Source organism: Macaca thibetana, chromosome 6 (genome assembly GCF_024542745.1).
Source record: "Macaca thibetana thibetana isolate TM-01 chromosome 6, ASM2454274v1, whole genome shotgun sequence".
Classification (NCBI taxonomy): domain Eukaryota; kingdom Metazoa; phylum Chordata; class Mammalia; order Primates; family Cercopithecidae; genus Macaca; species Macaca thibetana.
In genome coordinates, this window is record NC_065583.1 from 160,529,240 (window position 1) to 160,555,807 (window position 26,568).

Here is a 26,568-nt window from a genome sequence, read left to right on the forward strand (position 1 = left end):
TCCCAGTGGCTGAGGTAGGTATTACAAAATCCACCATAGATAAATTTTGTATTTGTTGGAGACAGAGTCTCACAGGGGTTGGGTTAAGGAATTGAAGACCCGAACTATACTGTGAAAGTAATGTTTTTTCACTTACCTGCCAATTTTAAGCCAAAATCATTGGTCCAAAGGAGATGAGAAAACCATCAATGTATCTTCAAGCAGGCAACAGTGGCAATGACCTGGCTTGCTCTGTCCTTCAAAGAAAGTTTTCTGCATACTTTTGAGTACCCCCCAACCAAACAGCACTCTCCTCTGGCAAGGTTATTAAAAATGAAGCCGAGGCTGATTAAGAACATATTGCTTTATTTCTTGGTGGTAGTAATTTAAGGCTTTCTAGATTCATACAGCACGCAGTGATTTGAACATTAGAATTTAAAAACAAAAAAAACAAAAAAACAAAAAAACAATGAGCATTCAATTTAGCAGAGCCAGGAAGGAAGCAATGTTTTAAAACAGATAAATTTCCCAGTGAGGCCTCTGGTTTGGTCTCTAAAAATCTGCTGAGCTGTTTCCCCAGTAACCTCCACCATAGATTCCCACCCCAAGGGAGAACAGAATGGATGAAGAGGAGACTGGGAGAAAAGGAGAAACTGGCAAGACGGTATGTGTTGGGCAATCAGTGTGAACAGTCAACTTTGTCTCATGCTTGGAAGACAGTTTAGGCGATGTGGTCAGGGGTTCATTACCTGGATCTGCCAGCTCATTCTCGGAGTATTAAACTAGCTCACTCGGAAAACCCCAGGGCCAAGGATTAGGGACAATCCTTTGTGACACCCAAATCCTGAAACTTCAAATAGGGTCACAAGTCACAGAGCTGAAGAATGCTACCTTCAACTTCTTTCATGGTTCTAAACTCTGTGGCTGTCACTAGATCCTGGCCTAGCTAAATGACTCATTTCCCCCATGGCACAGAGCCTTAATTACACATGTAAGTTGATGATGTTAATTGGATGGGAGGCCATGATGTATGAAAGAAACCTCCTGGGCAGACGCCACCTCATCACACTAACCTCTCCATCCCCCACAGAAGACGCCAGTACGCACAGGAGCCTACAGTAGGAGTGCAGTTGTCAAGGGTGTCTAAGTTTGACAAATTCAGCATAACTGGCTTGGAGATGCAAAGGTTCTGCGTTTGGATAACGGGCACTTTGAGAAGGAAATAAATGAGGGATTTCAACAGTAATGAAGGCGGGGCTTGGCTAGAGAATAATTTGGGAAAGGCCCTGTGTTAATTAACAAAAGACAAGTGAATTTCGTGAAAACGAGCAATGAAATTTCTTCTGGCTATCTGACTTCAGGCAAACGAGGCTAGAATATAGACTTCTATCCAAATAAGATAATTTGAAATTTCATCCATTTAAAATTCATGCCTTGTAATGATTTTAATATTCCATTCCAAGGGTCTGGTTGGTGGACCAGAGTCTAAGTCATCTCAGTGTGTTCCCTCTTCCATTCATCTGGCATTTTTGAGTGAACAGAATTTAAACACCTGGAAGTCTGCTTTGCATTCTTTGATGGAAAACACGCAGACAGCCACGGAGGAGGCACACAGGGTGGCAAGTTGCACAATTAAACACTTACAAACTTAACCCCAACAGGCTTCATGTGATGAAGTCTGGATGTATAAAGAAATAAATAGATGAGAAGAGGCCAAATGCAATCTGAATGACAAAGAACCGAGGCATCTGTCTCTGCCAGCTGTAGGACAGATGTGCCTGAAGCATGCCAGGTGTGCAAGGCGAGGGATTAGAAAAACTTTTGAAGATATGTGTTCCCTTGGGCCTTGCTTGTTAATTAGAAATTGCGAGGGCCTTTACTCCTATTTGAAAACGCTGAGTAAAAGCAACTGAGGGGGGATCTGGGCTTTGCTGTGATTAGGCGTGCTGGTGCCTGGCTAGGATGCTGTGGAGGGGGGAATGCAGAAAGTATTTGTGTACAGAAACGACACCATCCAGCCTGGCAAAAGAGGATGTGAAGAGGTGGGAGAGGAAATTATACCACTGAAACACACAGGGAAGTGGGTGATTTGCAGCCAAAGGACATACAGGACCCTTTGTGCACTGATGCTGGCCCTGCACAATCTCCTGAAATCATGCCCATCCACAGAATCAATTCTCCTGGAAGAGGAAGATGCCTACGTGCTTCTATGCCAAGGTGGTTCTGTGTATGGGTGTCTCTGTTCCCTCAATGCTATAATGGACATGAAGCTAATCTTTGGGCTGTGTGGCCTCTGACTCGGTGCTGGAAGCTGCAGCCCAGAGCAGTGAATTGCTTTGGCCAAGGTCACAGTCATTGGCAGAGCTGGGAGAAGACTGCATGTCTTTCCCCAGCTATTTGCTGTAATGAATTTTTTAAAAAGACCTGAAAAGTATTTTGCGTATGCAAAGTGCTATGATATTGAGTTGACCAGAATGCCCATGGTTGTGGGATTGAAGAGGGTGACTTAGGTCAATGAAGCAGTTTAGAAAGGAGGTCTGGAGAGCACTGTGATTCTGATGATGGGTCCTGGCTGCTGCTCTAGGGAGGGAGGGTGTGGCCTTAGAGGGGGGTGTGGAACTGTGGGGGTGTGGCCTGTGTGTGAGGGACAAGGCGGCCTCGGGGGCCTGAGCGGCGGAGAGTAAGCGCCTTGCTCAAGGAACTGCGATCAGCCTGCTGAAGTACATCTTTCGTGAGAAGAGAAACTTCCTACAAATGACCTGACCAAAATGCCTGTTCGCTGTTTGCCTTGCTTCGTTTCTTTGGCCTCTGTTGCCCATGAGAAATGAGGAAAAATAAAAGGCCAGATTCCTAATAACCTTCCTGGAAGAAAGAGCTGTTATGAGTCGGTGTCGGTGCTTACATAAGCTGCTTTTAAAAAACATTTGCTTTGTTCAGGTTTGTGTGAATACAACGCCGGATGAACTCTGTCCCTTCAGAAGAAAGCCGGGTTGGTGTGCTCGATGACACAGCGCTTGCAGTGGCGTTTGACAAAGCGCAAGGCCTCCACGGAGACCTCGCAGTCCTGGACATTCAGCGTCTGGAGGTCAAAGCAGTTGGCGGCCACGATCTGCAAGCCCTGGCCGGTGATGCTCTCGCAGGACTTGAGGCTGAGCCGCTTGAGGTTGAAGCAGTTCAGGGCCAGGCACTCCAGGCCCGTGTCGGATACCAAAGGGCATTTGCCGATATCCAGGGACTTGAGTTTGGTGCAGTTCTTGGCGAGGTACTCCACGCCGTGGTCCGTGATGCCCTCGCAGCCCCTCGCGTTGAGGTAGCGCAGCTTGCTGCAGTACTTGGCCACGTAGCGGATGCCCACGTCTGTGACCCGGCCGCAGTGCGCGATGCTCAGGTACCGCAGGCGGGACTCCAGTTTGGCGATCTCCCGCAGGCCGAAGTCGCTGACGAAGCGGCAGTCGCTGACGCTCAGCTCCTTGATAGAGGCGCAGTAGATCACCAGGTAGCGCAGTCCCTCGTCGGTCAGGCGGACGCAGCGGCGCAGGTAGAGGTGGGTGAGCTGCGTGCAGTGTGCCGCGATGGTGTGCAGGCCTTCGTCCTCCAGCACGAAGCAGTCCGTCATGTCCAGGTAGCGGATGGATATCTGTTTGCCATGTAAGGGGGACAGTTTAATGGAGGCCTCCCGGGTCAAGCTGATGCAGGTCACTTTGGAGCACCCTGCACAAAGAGACAGAACACAGGCTCAGAGCAACCTGCGAGCAGGGGAGCCACGCCCGGGGATTCCCTGGGGAATTCCTGACCCTCGCCCAAGTCTGGATCCGAGGCTGACGTTACCCCTTCCTGTCTTGGTCCCTGAGAGAAGAAAAGCAAGAATGGGTTCCCCATATTTATCTGATTATTTAACTACATTATTTCTATTATCTGGGCTTAAGGGAATTGGATCAGAAAAACCACGGTTCCAATTTTCCAATTCCTGATCTGTCATCTGTCCCTACTTGCCTGATATTTAGCAAATCAATCCTTCTGAGTATTTCCTTTGTCTTAAAATAGGGAGGATCACATTCCCTGGGAGGCAGCTGGGATGGAGAAATGAGAGGATGTGTGTAAATATCTTGCCTTGGCCCTGGAAAGTTCCAGGAGCTCAGTAAAAGTGAGTTCTTGCACTGCCGTGGTTTGGAAGCTCCCTGGTCCAAAGTGAGGTATCAAAGACAAAGCTCGGGCATGTACCTTGGTTTAGCAGAAAGAGCACTGGGTTGGGAGTCACACCTGGTTCAGGCAGGAGGCTTAACGTTGCTGCTTCTCAGAACTGTCCTTTATGCAATGGGAATGAATAGGTGGTGAGCCGACATTTCAGATATAATGAGGATGCAACGAGAGAACAGATATGCATGTGCTCCGAAAACGCTATGGGAAGTGAATATATTAGTCTAGCAAGGTGACCTTCTGTCAACTGAACAGACCTTCCGAGTCAATTCAACCCTCTTTAGCTGAGGAAGAACAACTGTGTTATCTGGATTGTTGCTGTAGCCCTTGAACCAGACTCCCTTCCCTGCCCTTAGCTCCTACAGTCAATTCCCCACACCCCTGTCTGCCAGAGGCGTCTTGGAAAACGGAACTGGAAGCTTGCCCCTGTGCAAAGCCTCGGGATGGCGCCCGTTCACTCCAAGTGTCCTTGAACCAGACTTCCTCCCCTGCCCTTAGCTCCTACAGTCAATTCCCCACACCCCTATCTGCTAGAGGCGTCTTGGAAAATGGAACTCGAAGCTTGCCCCGGTGCAAAGCCTCGGGATGGCGCCCGTTCACTCCAAGTGTAAAATCCAGAGTCTAACAGGGCTCCCAAGGATCTGCATCCCGGGGCTCTCTGATGGCATCTTTTACCTCATTCTTCCAGCCCCACTGGCCTGCTTGCCATTTCCCGGACACCGCAAATGCTCTCCAGCCTCTGAACACTAGAAATGGCTTCCCTTAGCCCTCCCCACTTCCCTAGGTCTCAGAGCCAATCTCAGTGTATTGAAAAATTTGTCCCCAACCATGCTTGTATAAACTAGCATCCCCTGCTTCCCTTCCCTTTATTTTCAGGAGTCTTTAACCCAGGGTGGCATTATATATTTATTTATTCACTTATTTATTTGCTGTCTTCTCACTTTGGAATGTAAGTTTTGAGAAAAGGGACTTGGGGCTGTTCACTGCTGTCTCTTTCATTCCTGGTTCATAGCTGGTGCTAAGTATCTGCTGAATGAATGAGTGGTTTATAGAGGGAAAAGAGTCTTCCATAAGAGGATCAGATGAGATCATCCAGCTTCCAACATTTAAGTGTCTTCAGGACTTTGACCTTGGCTGAAGTATACCTACATTGAAAAACAGTTGTCTGTTTTATAGTTAATGATAATGTGTCTTATTTGTATTGAAACACGAAGTTCACAAAGGGCTTTTATAAACATTTTCTTACCTGATTGTTAGAACAATATTAATGCTCAGGAAGGTATCTTTAGATGCCTCTCTAAACATCGTTTCTAATCTCCTAAAAAATATGTGTGCATAAGTTATATATGTACATACTATATGTTATAATTTATATATTTATATATAATAAATGAAACACTCATTTCATGGTATATTTAAGTTCTCTATACATTACTTTATAAAAACATGTACAGTATATTTATAGTATATTAATATAACTAATAGCCACAGTCTATAAATATTAGGTTAGTGTAAAAGTAACTGCGATTTTTGCAATTAAAATGGCAAAAACCGACTGGGTGTGTTGGCTAATGCCTGTAATCCCAGCACTCTGGGAGGCCCAGGCGGGTGGATTGCTTGATCCCAGGAGTTCAAGACCAGCCTGGGCCACATGGCAAAACCCTGTCTCTACTGAAAACACAAAAATTAGATGGGCCTGGTGGTGCGTGCCTATAATCCCAGCTACTCAGGAGGCTGAGGCATGAGAATTGCTTGAACTTGAGAGGCGGAGGTTGCAGAAACCAAGATCGCACCACTGCACTCCAGCCTTGGTGACAGAGCAAGACTTGATCTCAAAATAAATAAATAAATAAAAGACAAAAACTGCGATTACTTTTGTACCAACCTAATATTTTATAAATAAATGTATATTTTTATGTATTTCATTCGACTACTGAGGCTGTATATATATTTTTCATTTTCTCTCTGCTCTTCTCAAATCTCTTGGGCAGTTCTACAGCTAGGTGCCTCATTTCCGACACTTCTGCACCTTGGCTGTTTCACGCAATATCCAAGGCTTCCCAGCAGCCTCATAATAGTGCTAACGAGGACCTTCCTCCGACCTCCTGGTAGGCTGCCCAGGAAACTCTTAGGCACTCAGGTCCCGGGAATAATGAGGTTCAAAAGCCACGTGCTACCAAGTCAAAGAATTTCAGGAAGGAGTGAAGCACACACTCCAAAAATGGAGAAGAAAAACAGCTTGTCAGAGGCAGGTCACACTGTTCCAGTGGGCTTTGTGGTTTTGCAAAAGGTCCCTTTTAGCTTTGCAATTTCCCTTTGTTTGGAGTTTCTTTCTTGGGGCTGACTGTAATCCTGCTTGCACTGAATTTGTTTGTCTATAGTAGTGATTGGCCATCTGTGACACCCGTAAAGCCACTTTGTTTTTCAAGATCATATGATAACCTTCGCTCCTAAACTTTTGGTTCTAGTTTCCTTTCTTTAAAAACAAGATTAGCAAAATCTGCTACACTCCAGGGAAGATAATATATTTGGTCCAGGAAAATGTATACTTTGCTTTTGAAACTGAATTCCAAATTTAATGAAATACTTGTTCAGTTCAGTTTTGGTAAAGAGACTATTTTATAGGCTTGTATTATTTTAGATCAATAATTTTAGATTTTAAATTTTGCCCAAATTGGTTCATGGCTCAGCAGGTATTATTTATGATTAGTTCACACATTCAAACATTATAGACATGGAGAGAACCTTAGAAATCATCCAAAATAAACATCATTTTTTAAAGATGAAGCATCGCAGGCTCAGTGAGATTATATGACTTGTACAACCAGACTACAGATAAGTTTCTTGACTCCTCATTCCAAGACTTCAATTTAGAAAGGGAGGTAAGAAATGACTATGACGTATCATAGAGTTGATAAATTACACAAGAGATATACAGTAGAAAATGAAGTGAACATTCAGACACTGGGCACCCAGGGGTCTTTGGAAACTTAGAAGCCACCACAGCATGATTTCCAAAGGGGTCCTTGAAAGAGAAATAATTTGGATGCATAGATGTGGAGTGAAAAACAATTTGTATATACATTAATAGATATGGGGTCCAGGTAGTAATATAATAGACAAATTCCAGAGAAAAGAAAGCAAGGGGCAAGTCCATGGGGGGTTAGGGTATCCATGAGGTGAAACTTAGGGTGTCTGAAAGGATTTAATCAAAACCAAGGCAAGAATCATCTCTTGGGATGAGATCAGGGGCCTGCTTTGACATCTAGGGTAAGGTATATAAATATTATTCAATAGGGAATAGATAACATAGGTTGAACAAATCTGTGCGGTTTCTTCAATTAATCCCAGATTTCATTTAGCTTTCACAAATATGCTCTTTATTACCACTTCCGCTCATTATTAGGGTGATATCTCTACCTCTTCTGGGGTGTAAGATGGTTAAATCAATGAACAACAACTCCTGACTTCCAGGCACGTTAATAACAAGGACAATACAACAATGACAATGACAGCTGTGATTTACTGAGTGCCTACTACATGGTTCTCATCAGAGCATGTGTTTGAGAACTTAACAAGTCTTAACTCACTTAATCCTCCCAACCACCTCATTTTTACTGATGAGGAATTTTTAACTGTTGCACTACAGCTTCCTAAATGCATGATTACAGTATTAACCAAAGGGAACTTTAAACATTTTAGAGGCCAAAATGACCATTTAAAACTTTGAGACGACTCTGTTCACTTAATTACAATGTCATAAAAGTGCAAAAATGAAATATGACATATTTCTGCCCTTATAAAGCTCAAAGCTCATCATGAGTTGAGAATTGCAAGTCCATCAATGCTCTAGCTTTCTGTACCCAAAAGGCAGACACCCAGAAAAAAAACCCTTAGCTCACTGGGGGCGAGGCAGGGAAGGCTACATTCAGGGGATACCTGACTGGAGGTTAAGCAATGAAAAGTCTGTTCAGAGAGTTCTCAAGGGAGGGGCAGTAGGCAGGGAAGGAAGAGGCACACAAGCCAGACAGGCATGCACACATCACTGTATGTAGAGACAGGATGTGTTTGGGGACATGCAGATAAGATGGTTCTACAGAAGGGATCATTGAGTGTATGCAGGAAAGAGATGAAATTTGCACTTAAGAAGAGCATCTTATGAAGGCTGTTACGTGCTCTGTGGAGGAACTTGAATTTTTCCTGTAGGTCATAGGGAGCAATTATTGGAGGTTTCATGCAGGACAGCGAATGGTTAGACTTGTAGTTTGAAACAATTCCTCTGGAGGCAATGGAGATGGGTATAAGAAGGAATGGTTGGGGAAGCCTGCATCCAGGCAGGCAGACAGAGATGGACTCAAGGTACTGGGGAAATAGAGTCACCCGAACAGGATTCTACTGGTTGGGTAGGATTAGGAGGAGAAACAAGGATGATTCCAGGTCTCCAGTTAGAAAGGTTCTTTCTGAAGCAATATTATTTTTAACACTTACGACATTTTATATTTTGAAAATTGGTTGAACAAACCTATGGGGCTTCTTCAGTTAATTCCAGATTTCATACAGCTTTCACAAATACGTTCTTTATTATCAATTCCTCTCGTTATTGCAATATATTCATCAATATAGTGCATTGATGTTTAATGCTACTATTAATAAAAGGTAATATGTGATAATGACAAAACAATACAGTTGTAGTCATTTTCAGTGACTTTAAAGATAGCTTCCCAGATGACCATTTTCTGCATGCTAGGGATGGGATAGGCAGTCTCATCTCCTTTGGGAGAATTAAGCTCTAGATCAGTGATGAGTCTTCCAAAGTCAAGTTTACTGCCACTGAGAACGTGGCCACTATCAGAGCCCAGCTGTAAAACTAAAGAGAACCAGGCATAATGAAATCAACTGTGGTAGCTCTCTGGCCTCTCTGCATCAACATAACAATTTCCAGATGCCCCCAGAACAGGAGGCCACCCTTAGTAGGTGCTGATGACAAATCCATCCTCATGGCCTGTTGAGTCTTTCAAGACCATCTACCTGAAACTTTCTCCCATATGTGGGATTCTGTGTTCTTAAGTTGGTGAGCTGCAGATTCCCCTCATTTTTATCTCTGTGTATACAGATCACTATTGTCATTGAGAGACATGAGGGGAGGCGACACAAATATATTTGAACTTTCAAAGTAAGCAGGTTAACATACAGGACAGATATCAAGGCTTAATAATGGTTAGTCAAGGGGCCAGGCAGGATCACACAGGCTAGAAATGCAAGAATTTCCATCCCAAATAGCAAAAGTGGTTTCTGCATTTCTGAACTTCAAAAGGACCCTCCAAAAGAGGGTACAATCACTTGCAGCCTGTATTAAGAGTGCATGGGAAGCACCTTTAACAAAGATAGAGATTCCAAAAATGAATCATTTTCTAATCTAAGAAAAGAAAATAAAATGAAATGGTTATAAAATGCTCCAATTCTTAGATGTTAAAGAACCCAGTCCTTTGTCATTTTTTTTTAAATGAAGAGGAAACACATCTAGAAAAAGCTGTGAATTTTCCTAAATCACAAAGTTTTGAAACTTGTTTCCACCACATCACAACATTTTCTCTTTCCAGAATTCCTTGGAGGAAAAATGTAAGAAAACCTCATGGTTTCCTGCTTCTTGATGCCACTGGCTACTCATGACTAACGGAACATATGGCTGCTATGGTTTTGTCTTGGAGCCAGTTGAAGTAGAGGAGCAGCGAGTTGCTCTCTAGCACGGAAAACAATCTGCAAAAAGTAATGGGCTGTCATCTGAAATATTTTCAGATGTTGGCTTTTGAAAGAGAGAGCAAGCTGAGAGCCGGCTTTAGCTCGGATTTTGTTGGAGGGCATCACTGGCCTCAGATGCTTGTAAATCCCAGATTCTGTTTATTCACCCATCATAGTGGTTTTTACTTCTTGACCCCTCCCCCAAACTCCCTGAGGTTGCTGGTCCTGCTGTTGGTTTTTTTTTTTTTAAGTCCCTGATGCATCTTACATATTTCAGCCTCTCGAATGTCCATTTTTTGACTAGGCAGCAAATGAGATAAGGAAGGGCTGTTAGTCCAGCCAGATCACGTCTGGCGCCTAAGTGTGAGTCTGGGCTTTAATTCTTCCTGCCTGAGAGAGGTTTCCAAGCAAAGCAGCCATGCTGGGATTTCCTTCGATTTTTTTTTTTTTCCAGAGACAGGGTCTCACTCTATCCTCCAGGCTGGAGTGCAGTGGTATGATCATAGTTCACTGCAGCCTCAAACTCCTGGGCTCAAGCAATCCTCCTGCCTCAGTCTCTGAGCAGAATAGCTGGGACCACAGTCTCATACCACTGTGCCCGGCTAATGTTTCCGGTTTTTGTGGAGAGAGGGGTCTCGCTTTGTTGCTCAGGCTGGTCTCTGACTCCCAGTTTCAAGTAATCCTCACGCCTCAGCCTCCCAAAGTGCTGGGATTACAGGCGTGGGCCTCTGCGCCCGACTTCCTTCAATTTTTAAAAGGACTAAAGATTTAATTCAATGGACTTTGCCCTTGCACTATGTAATTGAGAATTTGCTTGAGAAAAGATGCAGGATTAACCCAGAGGTAAGGAGAATGCTGGTGAAATCTAAGGAGACACTACAAAATGGCAAGTGATTGTGAGCACAGCCCACAGCTGAGTGTTTTACCACCCACAGTGTGCACCGTCCGGCCCATGGTATGAAAACACATGAGGTCATGTTTACAGCTTGGACAAAGATTCCAGGCTCCAGGGACCAACAGTAAGCGGGCACAAGAGTAGTTTCTAAGCTAACTGTGCTTGAGTTAGCCTTTTGTTTCCTATTTCTCCACAATTAGATACCCTGTTTGCATTATTTATGGTTGCTCTGAAGTAACTGTCAGAGTTATGAAGAGTAAAGACATTTAAAAGTCATACTAAACTCAACTCCCAGGCAAAATGTGCTAGAATTCCCCTAAGAACTCCCCTAAGAAGTGGACATTATTTGATGAAAGGGGAACTTGTGGCCTGTAGAGTCATGATTCCATAGAGACAGTTTCTCTGCAAAAGCCAGCCTCCCTACCACCTCCCTCCCTCATCTCTGATGGCTTGCAAGAAGAGGACCTTCCGGTGGTGGCACTGTAGGATGGTGCACCAGGAGGGCCCATAGCTGGTAGGTCAGTGTCCATTTACCTGACACATCCAGGTGCTCCAGATTGGGGCAGAGGGACACCACGTCAAAGACGGCCTCGTTGGAGATATTGTAACAGCCTGAGACTTCCAGTCGCCTCAGTTCGGGGCAGCACTGGGCGATGGTGTACAGCCCTCGGTCTGTGAGCCGCCTGCAGCCACTGACAGTAACGGTTTCCAGCATGAGACACACGTTGGGGGTGTCCTGGCAGAGTCTGCGGGTCAGCACCTTGAGGGCGCGGTCCACGTTGATGGTCTCGCCCGTCAGGCGGATAGTCCTCCAGAGCCGCGGGTCCCAGGCGAGGTTGTACCAGCGGCGGCACACGCGCGCGCAGCGGCACAGCTGGTTGGTGGGCAGGAAGGAGAAGATCTGCACCATGGAGTGGTCCGGGAGCCGGTCTATGCTGGCCTGCTCCTTCTGGGGTCTGGAGGCGAGCCGAATGAGCGGGTGTGTGAGGCGGGTCGGGGGCGGGGAGTGGACCATGGCCACCGTCTCCCCAGTGATGGAGGACGAGGAGGTGGACGAGCCCCTTCCATTCTGAAATCCTGGCAGATTCGGTGGACATATCAGGGCTGGGCTGGGCGTGCTCAGTGTGCGCATGCTCAGGTCGGAGTCTGGCAAAGGACAGAGAACAAAGGGTTAAGGATGACGGCCTCAGCAGGGCCCCAGGGAGGCAGCAAAAGCACCGGTTTCTTTTTTCTTTTTCTTGTTTTTAAAGATCTTTCGCCCAGGCTTTAGTGCAGTGGCGTGATCTCGGCTCACGGCAATCTCTGCCTCCTGGGTTCAAGCGATTCTCCTGACTCAGCCTACCCAGTAGCTAGAATTACAGGCATGCGCTACCACACCCGGCTTTTTTTCCTTTCTATTTTTAGTAGAGACGGGGTTTCACCACGTTGGCCAGGTTGGTCTGAAACTCCTGACCTCAGGTCATCCGCCCACCTTGGCCTACTAAAAGGTTGATATTACAGGCGTGAGCCACCGCGCCCGGCCAGCACCGGTTTCTTTCTTAGAGAAAACATGCATGGGGGCAACATTCTCATTCCACAGATGTCCTCCCTGGGCCGACTCCTGTAAATGCCATCCCAGAGGACCAAGCACATGCACGAGTCGCCCATTCTAGAAAGCGCCAATTCCCCGTGGTCTACACCAGGAGTGGGCAGACTGCAATTAACAGGGTCAGGTATTAAATACTGAGGCTTTGCAGGCCATGGGCTCTGTCCCCCTTGCAACGACAAGCCCTGCCATTGTTGTGCAAAAGCTACCACGAACAATGTGTAAACAAAGGAGAGTGGCTGTTTTAATAAAACCTAATTTATAAAAGCAGACCAGCTGGACCAGTCCCTGTCCAGACCAGGGAACAAATCCCATCAGATCATAGTTTGACAACTTCCAGTCTACACAAACTGGCATTATGGAAAGGAAACAACTTCAAAGTTTCATTGTTTCTACTCTGGAGAAACCTCATATATTAGATACACAAACTGGTTTACCTTCCTAATTATATTTTGGTTAAATGGGTGATTATGTTGCATTTACAAATGAGGGGAGTGAATTTCAGAAGACAGGAAGACTAGTGAGTCGGCACAGAGGACACCTGCTGCCCTGGCGCACTTCTCCCAGTATCTGTTTCCCTTTCTGTTGATAACAGTGCCCCAGACTAGGGGAGCCAATGAAAAGCCTCTGCTAGATCAGGCATTACACAGGGCATTTCCAGTCCTGGGTAACTGGAAACATATTTATTTTTTCTTCTTATTAACAACCTCCCCTATGCATTTGAATAGTATGAGCCATATTCTATTCCTTGGAACTAGAAAGATCGCTGATAAGGACACAGAAGTTTTAAAATTTGTGAGGAATTAAGAATTCTTTAGAATATCACTTCAAGAAGTAGACTCATTTCCCCTCTCTTTTCCTCAATATACACAGAAGAAGAATTTAGTCTTTCTCTCTAAATACAATTGTATATTATAGATATTGGATATATATAATATCCAATGTATATTATATATATAACCATATACATGGTATTATTACCATATATATCCAATGTACATATTATTAGATTCAATATAATATAAATTTTATATCTATATAATACACATTGATATTATATAATATATAATATAAATAATATACCTAATAATACACATTAGATATTATATACAATATACATTGGATATAATAATACATATACACATTGGATATATGTGATAATAATACAATGTATATTATATATAACCACATACATGGTATTATTACATATATATCCAATGTATATATGTATTATTAGATTCAATATAATATAAATTTTATATCTACATAATGTACATTGATAATAATATATATTATATAAATATATACTTAATACACATTGGATATTATATACAATATACATTGGATATAATACATATATACACATTGGATATATATGGTAATAATACCACATCTATGGTTTTATTTAGGAGGAAATGTATTTTCTCTGTTAATATATTTATATATTTTATATATTTTACACACATACATATACCCACACACATGAAGATGCTCCTCAACTTACCATGGGGTTTTTGGGCCATAAGCCCATCATAAATTTAAAACATCCCAGGTTGAAAATGCATTTAAAACATCTCATCTGCCAAACGTCATTGCTTATCCTAGCCTCCCTCAAATGTGCTCCGAAGGCTTACAATAGCCTACAGTAACAAAGTCATTTAACACAAAGCCTGTTTTATAATGAAGTGCTGAATATCTCATGTGACTTACTGAATACTGTACTGAGGTGAAAAACAGGATGGTTGCATGGGTACTCGAAGTACAGTTTTTACTGAATGTGTATCCCTTTTGTACCATCATAAAGTCTGAAAATTACACTTACGCCATAGTAAAATCAGGACCTATCTGTATCGGTATGTATCTATAGAGATATACATACATATCCACACATAGAGAATTTATCTTCAAAATACATATTTCCTCATCTATAAACTAACTGAGCTGAGCTAAACAATTTCTAAGTCATTTCCAGCTCTAATTATAGTTCTCAAGATTGAAACAAAAGCTCTATGCTAACATGCTTTTGCATATTTCATACCCTGGAAATTAACACTCATACTATCTACTCAAAGAACTTCCAGCAATAACACACAAGACAAAAATTTCTGAGACCTGAAGTCTCCCCCTGCTTGTAGTTTTCTTACACATTTCCTTTTTCTATTGCTGCAGTTTTTCTGTTCAGTTACTTCTTTATAACCTAACACTGAGAATGGCTTATGTGTGTCCACACTCTGCTCATGGAGCATCTTTGAATCATGTGCTGCCCCAACCTCCCATGTTAGCCTCTTGAAATACAAACACCTTTCTTGAGTGGCTGCAAGTGTCATCTCCTTTAAGAAGTTTTCTTCCTGTCTTTGAGATAGGATCCCTTCCCTTGTGAAGCCCCCACCATTTGTTATACAGACATTTGTGAATTTATCTTTTCCTAATGGTTGATTGTATTATTTTTAACATATTAGCATTTCTATTCAAGACATTTGCGCATCTGCTATATATTTTCCTAATTTTGCATCCCTCCCTGTGTCCCCATATCCTTTGCCATATACTTTGCAGTTCACCTCAGAAAGAGTATATTTCCTTATTCTAGTGACATAGGGCTTGTCCATGTGACTTCCTTTGGCAGAAAATGTTAGAGGAAAGCCATTTGTGCAGTTGGGCTTGACCTCTCAATCTTCTACCATCACAATGAGGAGAACATGCCTCACTAGCCCCTTGTAGGCGTAGTGGCTCATGCCTATAATCCCAGTACTTTGGGAGGCTGAGGCGGGTGGATCACTTGAGGCCAAGAGTTTGAGACCCGCCTGGCCAGAATGGCAAAAACCTGTCTCTACTAAAAATACAAAAATTAGTCAGGTGTGGTGGCACACCTCTATGATCCCAGCTACTCAGCAGGGTGAGGCACATGAATTTTTGCTTGAACCCAGGAGGCAGAGGTTGGAGGTTGCAGTGAGCTGAAATCACATCACTGCACAGTGAAACTGTAAAATAATAATAATAATAATGAGAGACCCGTGAAGTAGACAGAACTTCTTCCAATCTGTACCTTACAGACAAGCTCAACCAAGGCCAGCTTGGTTCAGCCAATACCCAGATGAACCACAGATGCATAAACAATGTTTTTAAACCACTGAGTTTGGGGGTGATTTTTTTACACAGTATTACTGTGGCAACAGATGATGGACATACCTTCTATGACACTAAAAACTCCTTTGAGACAAGGATTACATCCTTTCCTTGTTTCTGTCCTGGCAGCACCTGTCATTGTTTATGATATATAGTAGGTGCACAACAAACATCTTGAATTGAATGGAAGTATATGTTAAAAAATAATTCTAGCTTGGCATGTATTTTTCTATTCCAGGTGGTATACATGCTGCATTTTAAATTATTCATAAGAAATCGTACTTCCCTTTGGTAATCATCTAGAATGAATAGCAAATCTTTAAGGAAAATCTCAAGTATAAAACAATTTTGGACTTCAAAACTGCCAGCCAAGTTACCATGGTACCCACCTTCATTATTATGGGTACTCAGAGAATTATTGCGGAAGCCAGTGTTTCTCGGAGGCAGGTGAACAACTTATTTCGGGCCAGGAGGGAAAGACAATCCTAGGCTCTCAGCTCTCACATTTTAGCAGCTGTGAGGGCGCTGAACTCCCTCTCCTGCCTGCCTAGGTTTTATTCATCTTGAAGAAGACACTACCTGCCTAGAGGTGGGCCCCTGAGGAATGAAAGATACTTACCCTGTGCGTGGGGGCAGAGGGGAGAGGGTGAAGTGGATTTCTAAAACCCACCACTCTTTCATACTCCAAGCACTTAGGAAAGCTGGATGCCTCTTTTACCAGAAGACACACCAAGAGTCTCTGATTCCTTCCTGCTATTCCTACAGCAGGCCAACAACCTCAGAGAACTTTTGAAAAGATGATACAATTTGTCTCAATTAAATAAATAGCACCTGATAATTAAACAGATTTTAAAGAATGACAAATAAAAACTACAGAGATGTATACCTAGAAGCTGTCACAAAATATCTTTTCTTGATATTTTCCACAGACACATTAAATGTATTTCCAAATTTAAAAATATACACATATGTATTTACATTTGAAAATAAATTTTATTATGGATAAACTATGCACAGCTTGTCATACAATGTGTTTTACCCTTTGGTATCAGGAGCTATTTACTGTCACGAGATATTATTATAAAGAGTACCAGAATATGTCTCTATAGCAGGAAAATAAAGCATGGCTTCAAATTCAAAACAAGGACTATTCTACCTCCCAAGTAGTATATTTCGTTTACAGAAGAGAATGTAGAAAGACCAAGTGTACTCTTTGTATACAATTCTTTTCTCCTATGTTTCTTTCAGAAGACTGGCATCTAAATGGACATTGGCAATAGCTGCTAATTCTTTTGAGAGTAGAAACAGGGACCCTGATGCAGGCGTACCAGCACACACAGTCAGAGAGGAGAACATCAGAGACAAATATTAAGATGACAGAGGTAGAAGAATGCTGTAACCCACCTCCTGGTCTTATGATGCTGCAATACAAACAGACGCAGAGAGAAAGCTGACTATATTTGAACTTAGATTATGGATTTAGGATATTTTGTAGGTACGAACACTTTCATGCCTGAATATCTATTCCAAGTGAATTTCTACCTATCTGATGCCTTGGGGCAAAACTGTCATTTATCTTAGTAGTAAGGAGATATGCATTGGGCTCAAATACAGTTTAGCAGTAACACTAAGGGGATATTATTGTTCATTTTAATATATTTTATATTTTTATGTAAATTTATATGAAAATTAGCTGTTTAGACTACATCTTCCTTTACTTTTCCCTTAGGCAAGCTGGTGAGATGCATGAGTGGTATTTGGAAGAACACTACAACACTGCCAGGAATTACTCTGAACAGGGAAAGTGAGATTTGCAAAAAGTGCCAAATGAAATATACATGGCCAAAAGCTTCTATCTGGAATTAAATTAATTGCTGCCTGCTTCGAGTGCCCTTAAATTCTGAGAAGACCTTTTGGTAACTGAAAATGAGGATCATGATGAAACTGTAGCATAGTTCCTCTAAACGCCTTCCTTCCCTGCAGCTTCTGTTCTCCGAGGTGGTATCCTTATCACCGAGGAGCAGATATCACCCACAGCATCCTTGGCAAGAAACAATGCAAAGCAGTATACATAAAAAGCTCTTGATCATTTCACTTGAAGATAAAATATTCCCTGAAATATCAGGAAAAAAAGGTCCCAATTTTTAAGAGAGCAGTACATTTCCATAACACATAAAAAACTTCCAGACCATACATAGAGCAGGTGGCTTTTTAAAATCCACCAAGACCTCTGGATCCCTCCATATTGTGGAAAATGGCAGGATCTCCTCCTTTTTAATGGCTGAATAGTATTTCATATATATAACATATATGATATGTATATATATTATATATTAAATATAATATTTCATAAATATAAAATAGTTTCTTTACCCATTCATCTATTGATGAACCCTAGGTTGTTTCAGTATCGTGGCTGTTGTGAACAGTGCTGTAATGAACATGAGAATGCACATATATTTACAAGCTGGTGATTTCATCTCTTTTGGGCATGTGCCCAAAAGAGGGATTGCTGGGTCATATGGTATTCTACTTTCAATTTATTTAGAAAGCTCCATACTGTTTTCCATAATGGCCGCAACAATCTAGATTTCAAGGATTTTCTTTTCTTTACACCCTCCGTCACACTTATTATCTCGTCTTTTTGATAATAGCTATCCTAACAGGTGCGATGTGATATTTCACAGTAGTTTTAATTAGCATTTCCCTGATGATTAGCGATATTGAGCACCTTTTCATGTACTTGTTGGCCATTTTCATGACATCTTTAGAAAAATTTCTATTTAAGTCTTTTGCTCATTTTAAAAATTGGATTATATGTTTTCTTGCTATTGAGTTGCATGAGTTCTTTATAAATCTTAGATATTAGCCCCTTATCTTCCAGCAGGCAGTCTTTGAGCAAACTTTTTCCCTGGGAATAACTGCATGAATTGGTAATGAAATCTGTTAAAGGTGAACTCAATGAGTTACTGTGTATTAGCATGGATGGGTGGATGGATGAATGGAGATATGGACAGACAAATCTGAAAAGGGAAAAATTATAAAATCTGCAAAGTAAAAGGGATACTGCTGATTAATTTCTTTTATTTATTTATTTATTTATTTATTTGAGATGGAGTCTTGCTCTGTCACTCAGGCCGGACTGCAATGGTGCCATCTTAGCTCACTGCAACCTCCACCTCCCCGGTTGAAGTGACTCACCTGCCTCAGTCTCCTGAGTAGCTGGGACTATAGGCACACACCTCCACGCCTGGCTAATCTTTGTATTTTTAGTAGAGACAGGGTTTCAGCATTTTGGCCAGGCTGGTCTCAAACTCCTGACTTCAAGTCGTCTGCCTGCCTCGGCCTCCCAAATTGCTGAGATTACAGGCGTGAGCCACCGTTCCCAGCTAATTTCATATATAAGACTTGAAAAAGGTAGCAATTGTAAAATTGTAAAATTTTATTAAAATTATAAAATTTCCTCTTGAGGAAAGACAGATGAGCACACTAAAAGTGTCATGAAAGTACAATGGGGGAATTTAAGGGAGAAATGACTGCATACTTTTGCAATAGGATGTATATTTTATGGACAGTCTCCTAATGATATCTAGTGTACTTTGTGATTTAACTGTCACTCAATGACATCAGAAAGCTGAATACAACCAAAAGACACAAAAAGAACCAAAGAGGCTGAGCACAGTGGCTCATGCCTGTAATCCCAGCACTTTGGGAGGCCGAGGTGGGAGGATCACCTGAGGTCATAAGTTTGAGACCAGCCTGGCCAACATGGTGAAACCCCATCACTACTAAAAATACAGAAATCAGCCGGCATGGTGGCAGGTGCCTGTAATCCCAGCTACTTGGGTGGCTGAGGCAGAAGAATTGCTTGAACCCAGGAGGTGGAGGTTAAAGTGAGCCAAGATTGAGCCACTGCACCCCAGCCTGGGTGGCAGAGTGAGACTCTGTCTCAAAACAAAAAACAAACAAACAAAAAAAACAGACCCACATTGATGCCTGCAGGAAGATATACAGAGTAGATGGTAAGGAATATACAGCGATAGACATTTGGCATTAAAATTCAGTAAACTGCACTGCTGCATACTTTTGCATTACAGATTTATAGGCAAAAGAGACCATTCATTTATTGGATCATTTAATACACATTGTAACTGCTGCCCAAGTGCCCAGTTGGGTCTAGAAAGGGAGGAGTTATGGCATTTAACTAGATTATAAAGCAATTTTTTCTTTTTTTGAGATGGAGTCTCGCTCTGTCATCTAGGCTGGAGTGCAGTAGCACGATCTCGGCTCACTGCAACCTCTGCCTCCTGGGTTCAAGCCATTCTCCTGCCTCAGCCTCCCGAGTAGCTGGGATTACAGGCACCTGCCAGCATGCCCGGCTAATTTTTGTATTTTTAGTAGAGACGGGATTTCACCATGTTGGTCAGGCCGGTCTGGAACTCCTGACCTCGTGATCTGCCCAACTCAGCCTCCCAAAGTCCTGGGACTACAGGCGTGAGCCACCACCCTCGGCCTAAAGCAAATATTTTTACCCCACCTCCTTTCTGCACCATAGTCCCATTAAAGTACCTGCACGCCACTGTTCTTAGATATCTAATTTCTTTCTTGAGTCCTTCAGGGTGAGAGAAAAAGGGCTCTATGTTGAGAATGCCTCCAAATCATGCAAAACCCAGCATGGTAAAGAACAGAAAAGTTTGTGCAAGTCTGAGAAAAAGTCAGTTTTCAGAAGTCCAAGATGAAGACAATAAATATAACGTTTGAATTAAACAATATTTTTAGTGAACTTTTGGATTTTCTCAATATAAATGTAATCTTTGTTTGACACAATGATGATCCTTAACTCAAATATATATATATATAACTGTGCTTTTTAATGTTGATATAATCATCTGTTGGCTAAACTAAGAGACAGAGGATTCTTTAAAGATTAAGAACTTGTGGTTCCATTAATAATTTAAAATACTTTCAAGTATATAATTTGTGTGGGAACAGTATGTTTTTTATTCTTAAATTACTTTAAATGTGTAAAGAGTACCAAAAGAATATAGTTGTCTTTTTCTTGGGAAAAAAAATCCTAAAAACTTTCTCATGGTTTCAAAAGTCTTGGAAATTTTATATCGTTAGTAATTACAGTATAGTATCAAAATATTCAAGACATCTCAGACACACATGCTTATTAGACACATTTTCTTTTAACTAGATAGCTGCCTGTTTTGTACAAATTTTTATTTTCAAACCACTGCTGTTTACACTCTAGGAAGTCATATTTACATTACACTGGTCTTTCAAAGTCAAAACTTACAAAGCTACTCTTCATCTCTCCCCTCTGATTACCAAAACTTTTGTGCAAGATGCTTTCTATTATAAGTTGTCTTTTTTCTCAAGAACTCTTACCATAAAAAGCAAGGTTTCTTTTCTTAGCTTAAACTCAAGCTTAAAAAAATAGATCAATAAAACCTAGCTAGTGAGAAAAGAACACAATCTGAGAGATCATTTTTCTTCTTGTTTCACTTAAAAATATTTTCTTTTCATGTGGTTCAGATCATCTATACAACCTAGAACCTACTGAAGGCATTAGTTGTGATAAAGTAGAAATGTATGCAGACGTTAATCTTGCATTTCACCTGGAGGGAGTTAGCTTTAGGGCTCAAGGGTTCTTGTTGAGACTATTGTACAGAAGTTGGTACCCCCAGGATCAGATGATGGTGGAGACTCCTGTCCAAGGACAAAAGACCTGCTCTGTTGGTCACATGGACCAGTCTGATAAGGGTAGCATTGTGGTGAGTGATGTGTGGGAACTTGGCGAGGATGGTGGAAGTCATCTATTATCAGTCACACGGGCCAGTCCACTGTCCAGCTCTTTACTGAGGCACAAACCGCGGTTTTCCAGTGTTGCCCAGTTTCTGAGTCTGATCGGAACTGAGCATGAGTTTTGTTTTTCCTTTAGCTCTTCTAGAAGGGAATATTCATACAGCTAAGGAAACGTGTAAGCCACATTGTTCTAAAATCCATAAATATATCAATGAAATGTACAGAATATACTTTTGAAATCTATGATACAGTTTGATTTTTGCTTCCAATTTGAGTATCTAGAAAGTATCTTAAGAAATTTCGGTCCGAATAAAGATCAGGTGGCCTCAGAAACTGTGTGAGTCCTAGATTATAATTCATCAGACTCTTTATGGTTTTATCAAACAACTTCTTAGTACCCTCTTTTTCCTTAAATGGCAGAGGGACCTTATTCTTTTCTCTTTTTCTTCTGAGACGGAGTCTCACCCTGTCACCCAGGTTGGAGTGCAGTGGCGCGATCTCCGCTTATTGCAACTTCTGCCTCCCAGGTTCTAGCGATTCTCCTGCCTCAGCCTTCTGAGTAGCTGGGATTATAGGCCCGTGCCACCACACCCAGCTAAGTTTTGAATTTTTTGTAGAGATGGGGTTTCACCATGTTGGCCAGGCTGGCTTCGAACTCCTGACCTCCAGTGATCTCCCACGCCAGCCTCCCAAAGTGCTGGGATTACAGGCATGAGCCACTGCGTCTGGCCTATACTATTTATTCTTTTTTTTTTTTTTTTTTTTTTTTTTTTTTTTTGAGACGGAGTCTCGCTCTGTCGCCCAGACTGGAGTGCAGTGGCCGGATCTCAGCTCACTGCAAGCTCCGCCTCCTGGGTTTACGCCATTCTCCTGCCTCAGCCTCCGGAGTAGCTGGGACTACAGGCGCCCGCCACTTCGCCCGGCTAGATTTTTGTATTTTTTAGTAGAGATGGGGTTTCACTGTGTTAGTCAGGATGGTCTCGATCTCCTGACCTCGTGATCCGCCCGTCTCGGCCTCCCAAAGTGCTGGGATTACAGGCTTGAGCCACCGCGCCCGGCCTACTATTTATTCTTTAATGGAAAGCAGGAAGTTTCATTTTCATCCCTCAGCGAGAGTAGCATTGCTATTTGAGGTCACTTTTTTCACAAGGCAAGGGGTTAATCTCCCATGGTAGAGAATGTTTCTAGAATATCTTTAAACATTTGCTGATCTCCCTTTTCAATGGGAAAAAAAAAAAAAAAAAAAAAAAAAAAAAAAAGGCATAAACCTCTGATTTAAAGTCTTTGGCAGGCAGTAGTATTTAAATAGCTTCCTTCCTTCCTTCCTTCCTTCCTTCCTTCCTTCCTTCCTTCCTTCCTTCCTTCCTTCCTTCCTTCCTCCCTTCCTCCCTTCCTCCCTCCCTCCCTCCATCCCTCCATCCCTCCCTTTACTTGCTTTACTTGCTTTAATTTTATTTTATTCTTGAGACAGGGTCTTACTCTGTCACCCAGGCTGGAGTATAGTGACATGATCAAAGCTCACTACAACCTTGAACCCCTGGACTCAAGGGATCCTCCTGCCTCAGCCTCCCGAGTAGCTGGGACTACAGGCACATGCCACCATGCCTGGCTCATTTTTAAAATTTTCTGTGGAGACGGGATATTGCTATATTGCCCATGTCTTGAACTCCTGGGCTCAAGTGATCTTCCCACCTCAGCCTCCATAAAGTGTTGGGATTATTACAGGTGTGATTTTTTTAAATTTCAAAATCACCATATATTTATGGCAAGCAATACTGGTTTTCCAAGTAAAACTATTATATTCAGCTTTTAAATAAGAATTTAAGTTTACTTTAAAAAATATTAAGTGAATATCAGTTGAAGTGGTGAGCACATATGGAAAAAATCATGAGAGCAGAATGTCAATGTCTTAAGTTTAGAAAACATTGTTGAGGTGGAAAGAGCATGGACAGATAAACCTGGATTCCTAACTCTATTATGTGCAGCTTGTATTATCTGAGGCAAGACAGTGAAACTTCATGAGTCACAGATTCCTCTTATGTAAACTGGAAAGAAGTCTACCCACTTCACAGAGCATTTAGGCAGAGTCTATGAAAAGTGAGGCCTTAAAACAATTACACAACTTCTTGGGAAATGCATTCTGGGCCCTCCTGCTATAGGGCAATGTTTTTAGGGGCATATTATTCTGGATTCCCTGGAATAGTCTCATCTTTATAAATTCCTTATTGTTGCCTCCATAAACCTTTGGCTGGAGATAGAGGGAAGATAAAAATAAATTCCATGGTTAGAGCACAATGTACTTACTCTTTGTTAACAAAATATGGCTATTTCATTATTGGTAAAAAAAAAAATTGTAATTGTGAAAGCCCTTTTTCATAGTTTGTTAAATGAAATTTGTTTTTCTCGGATATGGTGGACTGCTTTCTCCTTGAAATTTTTCCTCTGCCTTCTGCAACACCGTCCTCTCTTCTGCTTTTCCTTTCTCCTTCTCCGGTGTCGTTTGCTCACTCTCTTTTGTGGTGTACAACTTATACACTGGTGTTCCCCAAGGGTTGCACTCTTAACTCATCTCTGTATCTGGATCCCTGCTTGATGGGCTTATGGCCCACAAGGCTTCAGCAATTGCCTATAAGCTAATGACTCCCGAAATTCGACTTTCAATCCAGATCATGCTCCTGCTATCTCTGCATCTCTCTCAAATATCAAACACACATGTCTAAGTACCTAGGTCAGTGCTCTCTAATATGGTAACCACTAGACACAGGTAGCAACTAGAAATTAAATTTATTGAATTAAGCTGAAAGTTCAGCTCCTCAGGTGTACTGGCCACATTTCAAGGGCTAAGCAGTCACAAAACAGTATTTTACACAGCACAGGCATAGAATGATTCCATCAAACGAGGGAGTTCTATGGACAACTAGTCCTCTCCCCACAAGTGTATTTGATGTATCTCCAATACAATGTGTACAAGGGTGAACTCATCAACATCCTTTGCAAAACAAACATTCTGTATTATCATTAGTGGCATCACCATTCATCGAGTCGGCCTCCCAGGATAGAACCCTAGGAATCATCTTGAATCCTCCCTGACCTTCATCTACCTATATCTAATCAGTCCCCAAGTCCCTCACTCTGAATGGCTATGGATTTCAGGTCTCTTTCCCTTCTCTTTCTACGGCTCCCACCTCTGCTCAAGTGCTCATCATCTCTCATCTCCTTTCAACAACTCGCTAACTGAGACTCCTGATTCTGGTCTTCCTTCCCACCCTCCACCTTACTAATATGGACTCCATCCTGCATTCAGGGTTCACTTTCTAAAATATGAACCATTTTCCCCGGCATCAAAACCTTGATGAGTTCATTCATTCTGTTATGGGTTGCATTGTGTCCCCTGCAAAAGATACGATGAAGTCTTAACAAGCCCCGTGTCTGTGAAAGTGACCTGAGTTGGAAATACGGTTAAGATGAGGTCATGCTTGATTAGAGTAGACTCTTAATCCAATAAGACCAGTGTCTTCATAAGCAGGCAAGAGAGAGACACAGGGTAGAAACACAGAAAGACTCAGATGCAGAGGGAGATGGCAGTGTGAAGACGGAGGCTGAAACTAGAGTTACACTGCGACACTCCAGAAACATCTGGGGCTGCCAGAAGCTGCAAGAGGCAAGAAAGGATCCTACCCCACATTTCTGTCAAGACCTTGGTTTGGGAATTCCAACCTCTAGAACTGTGAGACAATAAATTCTGTTGCTTTACGCCACCTGGTCTGCAGTACTTGGTTACAGCAGCCCCAGGAAGCCATACAGCTCTTTCCACACTTCTGTATTGAACGCTTACTATATGCCAGGCATTGTATGGAACACTACCCAGGGAACAAAATCCATTTTTTTAGAGTGTGTATGAGATTCTTCCCCAAAATTTACATCTCAGAGCACATATTCATATTCTTCCAGCCCAGAAGCCCTGTTTCTCCAGATTAACTGCTGAATTTTCAGTCATCACTCAAGTTCCTGGTCAGAAGTCAATTTTTCTGCCAAGCCTTCCCAGATCCAGTAAGGCCGAATTATTAATTGTAGCTACGTTTAGTGTTTCCACTGAATTTAAATATATCTGCATCACAGCCCTTTGCACAGAGTGCCTCTCCATTCAGTCACTCAAATGGTGACTGTGAGCACTTCGAGGCCAGGAGATGCCTCCTTCATCTCTGAGTCAGTCCAGAGTCTTATTTGGTTTCAACCACCCAGAAGCTCCTCAACTAATGCACCAAGGGGAGAATGTGCTCACTCGCTCCTACAACAAATCACTTTCATTTTCTTTTTGGTTGCAGTTGGAAATATTTATAGGAATTACTTGGAGGAACCAGATGTTTCAGATTGAAGAAGTTGGAACATTTCTGTGATTTATCAACATTTCATTTTTAGGTATTTTGTTTTTGCCCCTCCACTTAATTTAGGCTGAGCTAGTATATACAGGTAGTTCAATAGAATTAATCTACAGCAGAAGATATTTAAAAAGACACATGTACACCCAAAAACAATCTCATGCAGCCCACATCACGTAAAGCATCTCAGAGCCAAATGTTTAGTGCTTTTTTCTTCACAATACCTGCTATCATAGACTACCCAGATCCCTGCTCATTTATTTTTCTTTCTTTCGTGTGTGTGTGTGTGTGTGTGTGTGAGAGAGAGAGAGAGAGAGAAAGACAGAGTTCTCGCTCTGATGCCCAGGCTGGAAGTCTAGTGGCAGGATCTCAGCTCACTGCAAGCTCCGCCTCCTGGGTTCACGCCATTCTCCTGCCTCAGCCTCCCGAGTAGCTGGAACTACCGGCGCCCGCCACCATGCCTGGCTAATTTTTTGTATTTTTAATAGAGATAGGGTTTCACCGTGTTAGCCAGGATGGTCTCGATCTCCTGACCTCGTGATCCGCCCGCCTCAGCCTCCCAAAGTGCTAGGATTACAGGTGTGAGCCACTGCGCCCGGCCCCCTGCTCAGAAAACTCACAATAAATAAAAATGAGTAATGCTTTTACACTGGCCCAGAATTTTAAGATTTATACCGTTGAAATTTAGTTACCTAAGATGTAACAGAAACTTTTGTTTGCATTCCTGCCTCTACGCCCCCTCACCGCCGAACTAAGTCACAGATCAACTGTAATAACTGGAACTGGCTTCTCTTTGACAGTGTGGCAGCCACAGTATGTCTAATTCCCTATCTTCCAGAGAGAGCTCACGATAGTTTTGC

The 26,568-nt window shown here is 42.3% G+C and overlaps 1 protein-coding gene across 1 annotated transcript in view; it reads right to left on the reverse strand.

Annotated features, from left to right (window-relative positions):
• Positions 1-332: 332 nt before the first annotated feature.
• Positions 333-26,568, reverse strand: part of FBXL7 (F-box and leucine rich repeat protein 7) — a 436,126-nt gene continuing 409,890 nt past the window's right edge. The window contains exons 3-4 of the mRNA XM_050794701.1: positions 11,345-11,956; positions 333-3,690 (exon numbers count right to left, since the gene is read on the reverse strand). Of these exons, the coding sequence (XP_050650658.1) occupies positions 2,954-3,690; positions 11,345-11,956 (1,349 nt within the window). The 3' untranslated portion in view covers positions 333-2,953. The remainder of the gene's footprint in view (positions 3,691-11,344; positions 11,957-26,568) is intronic.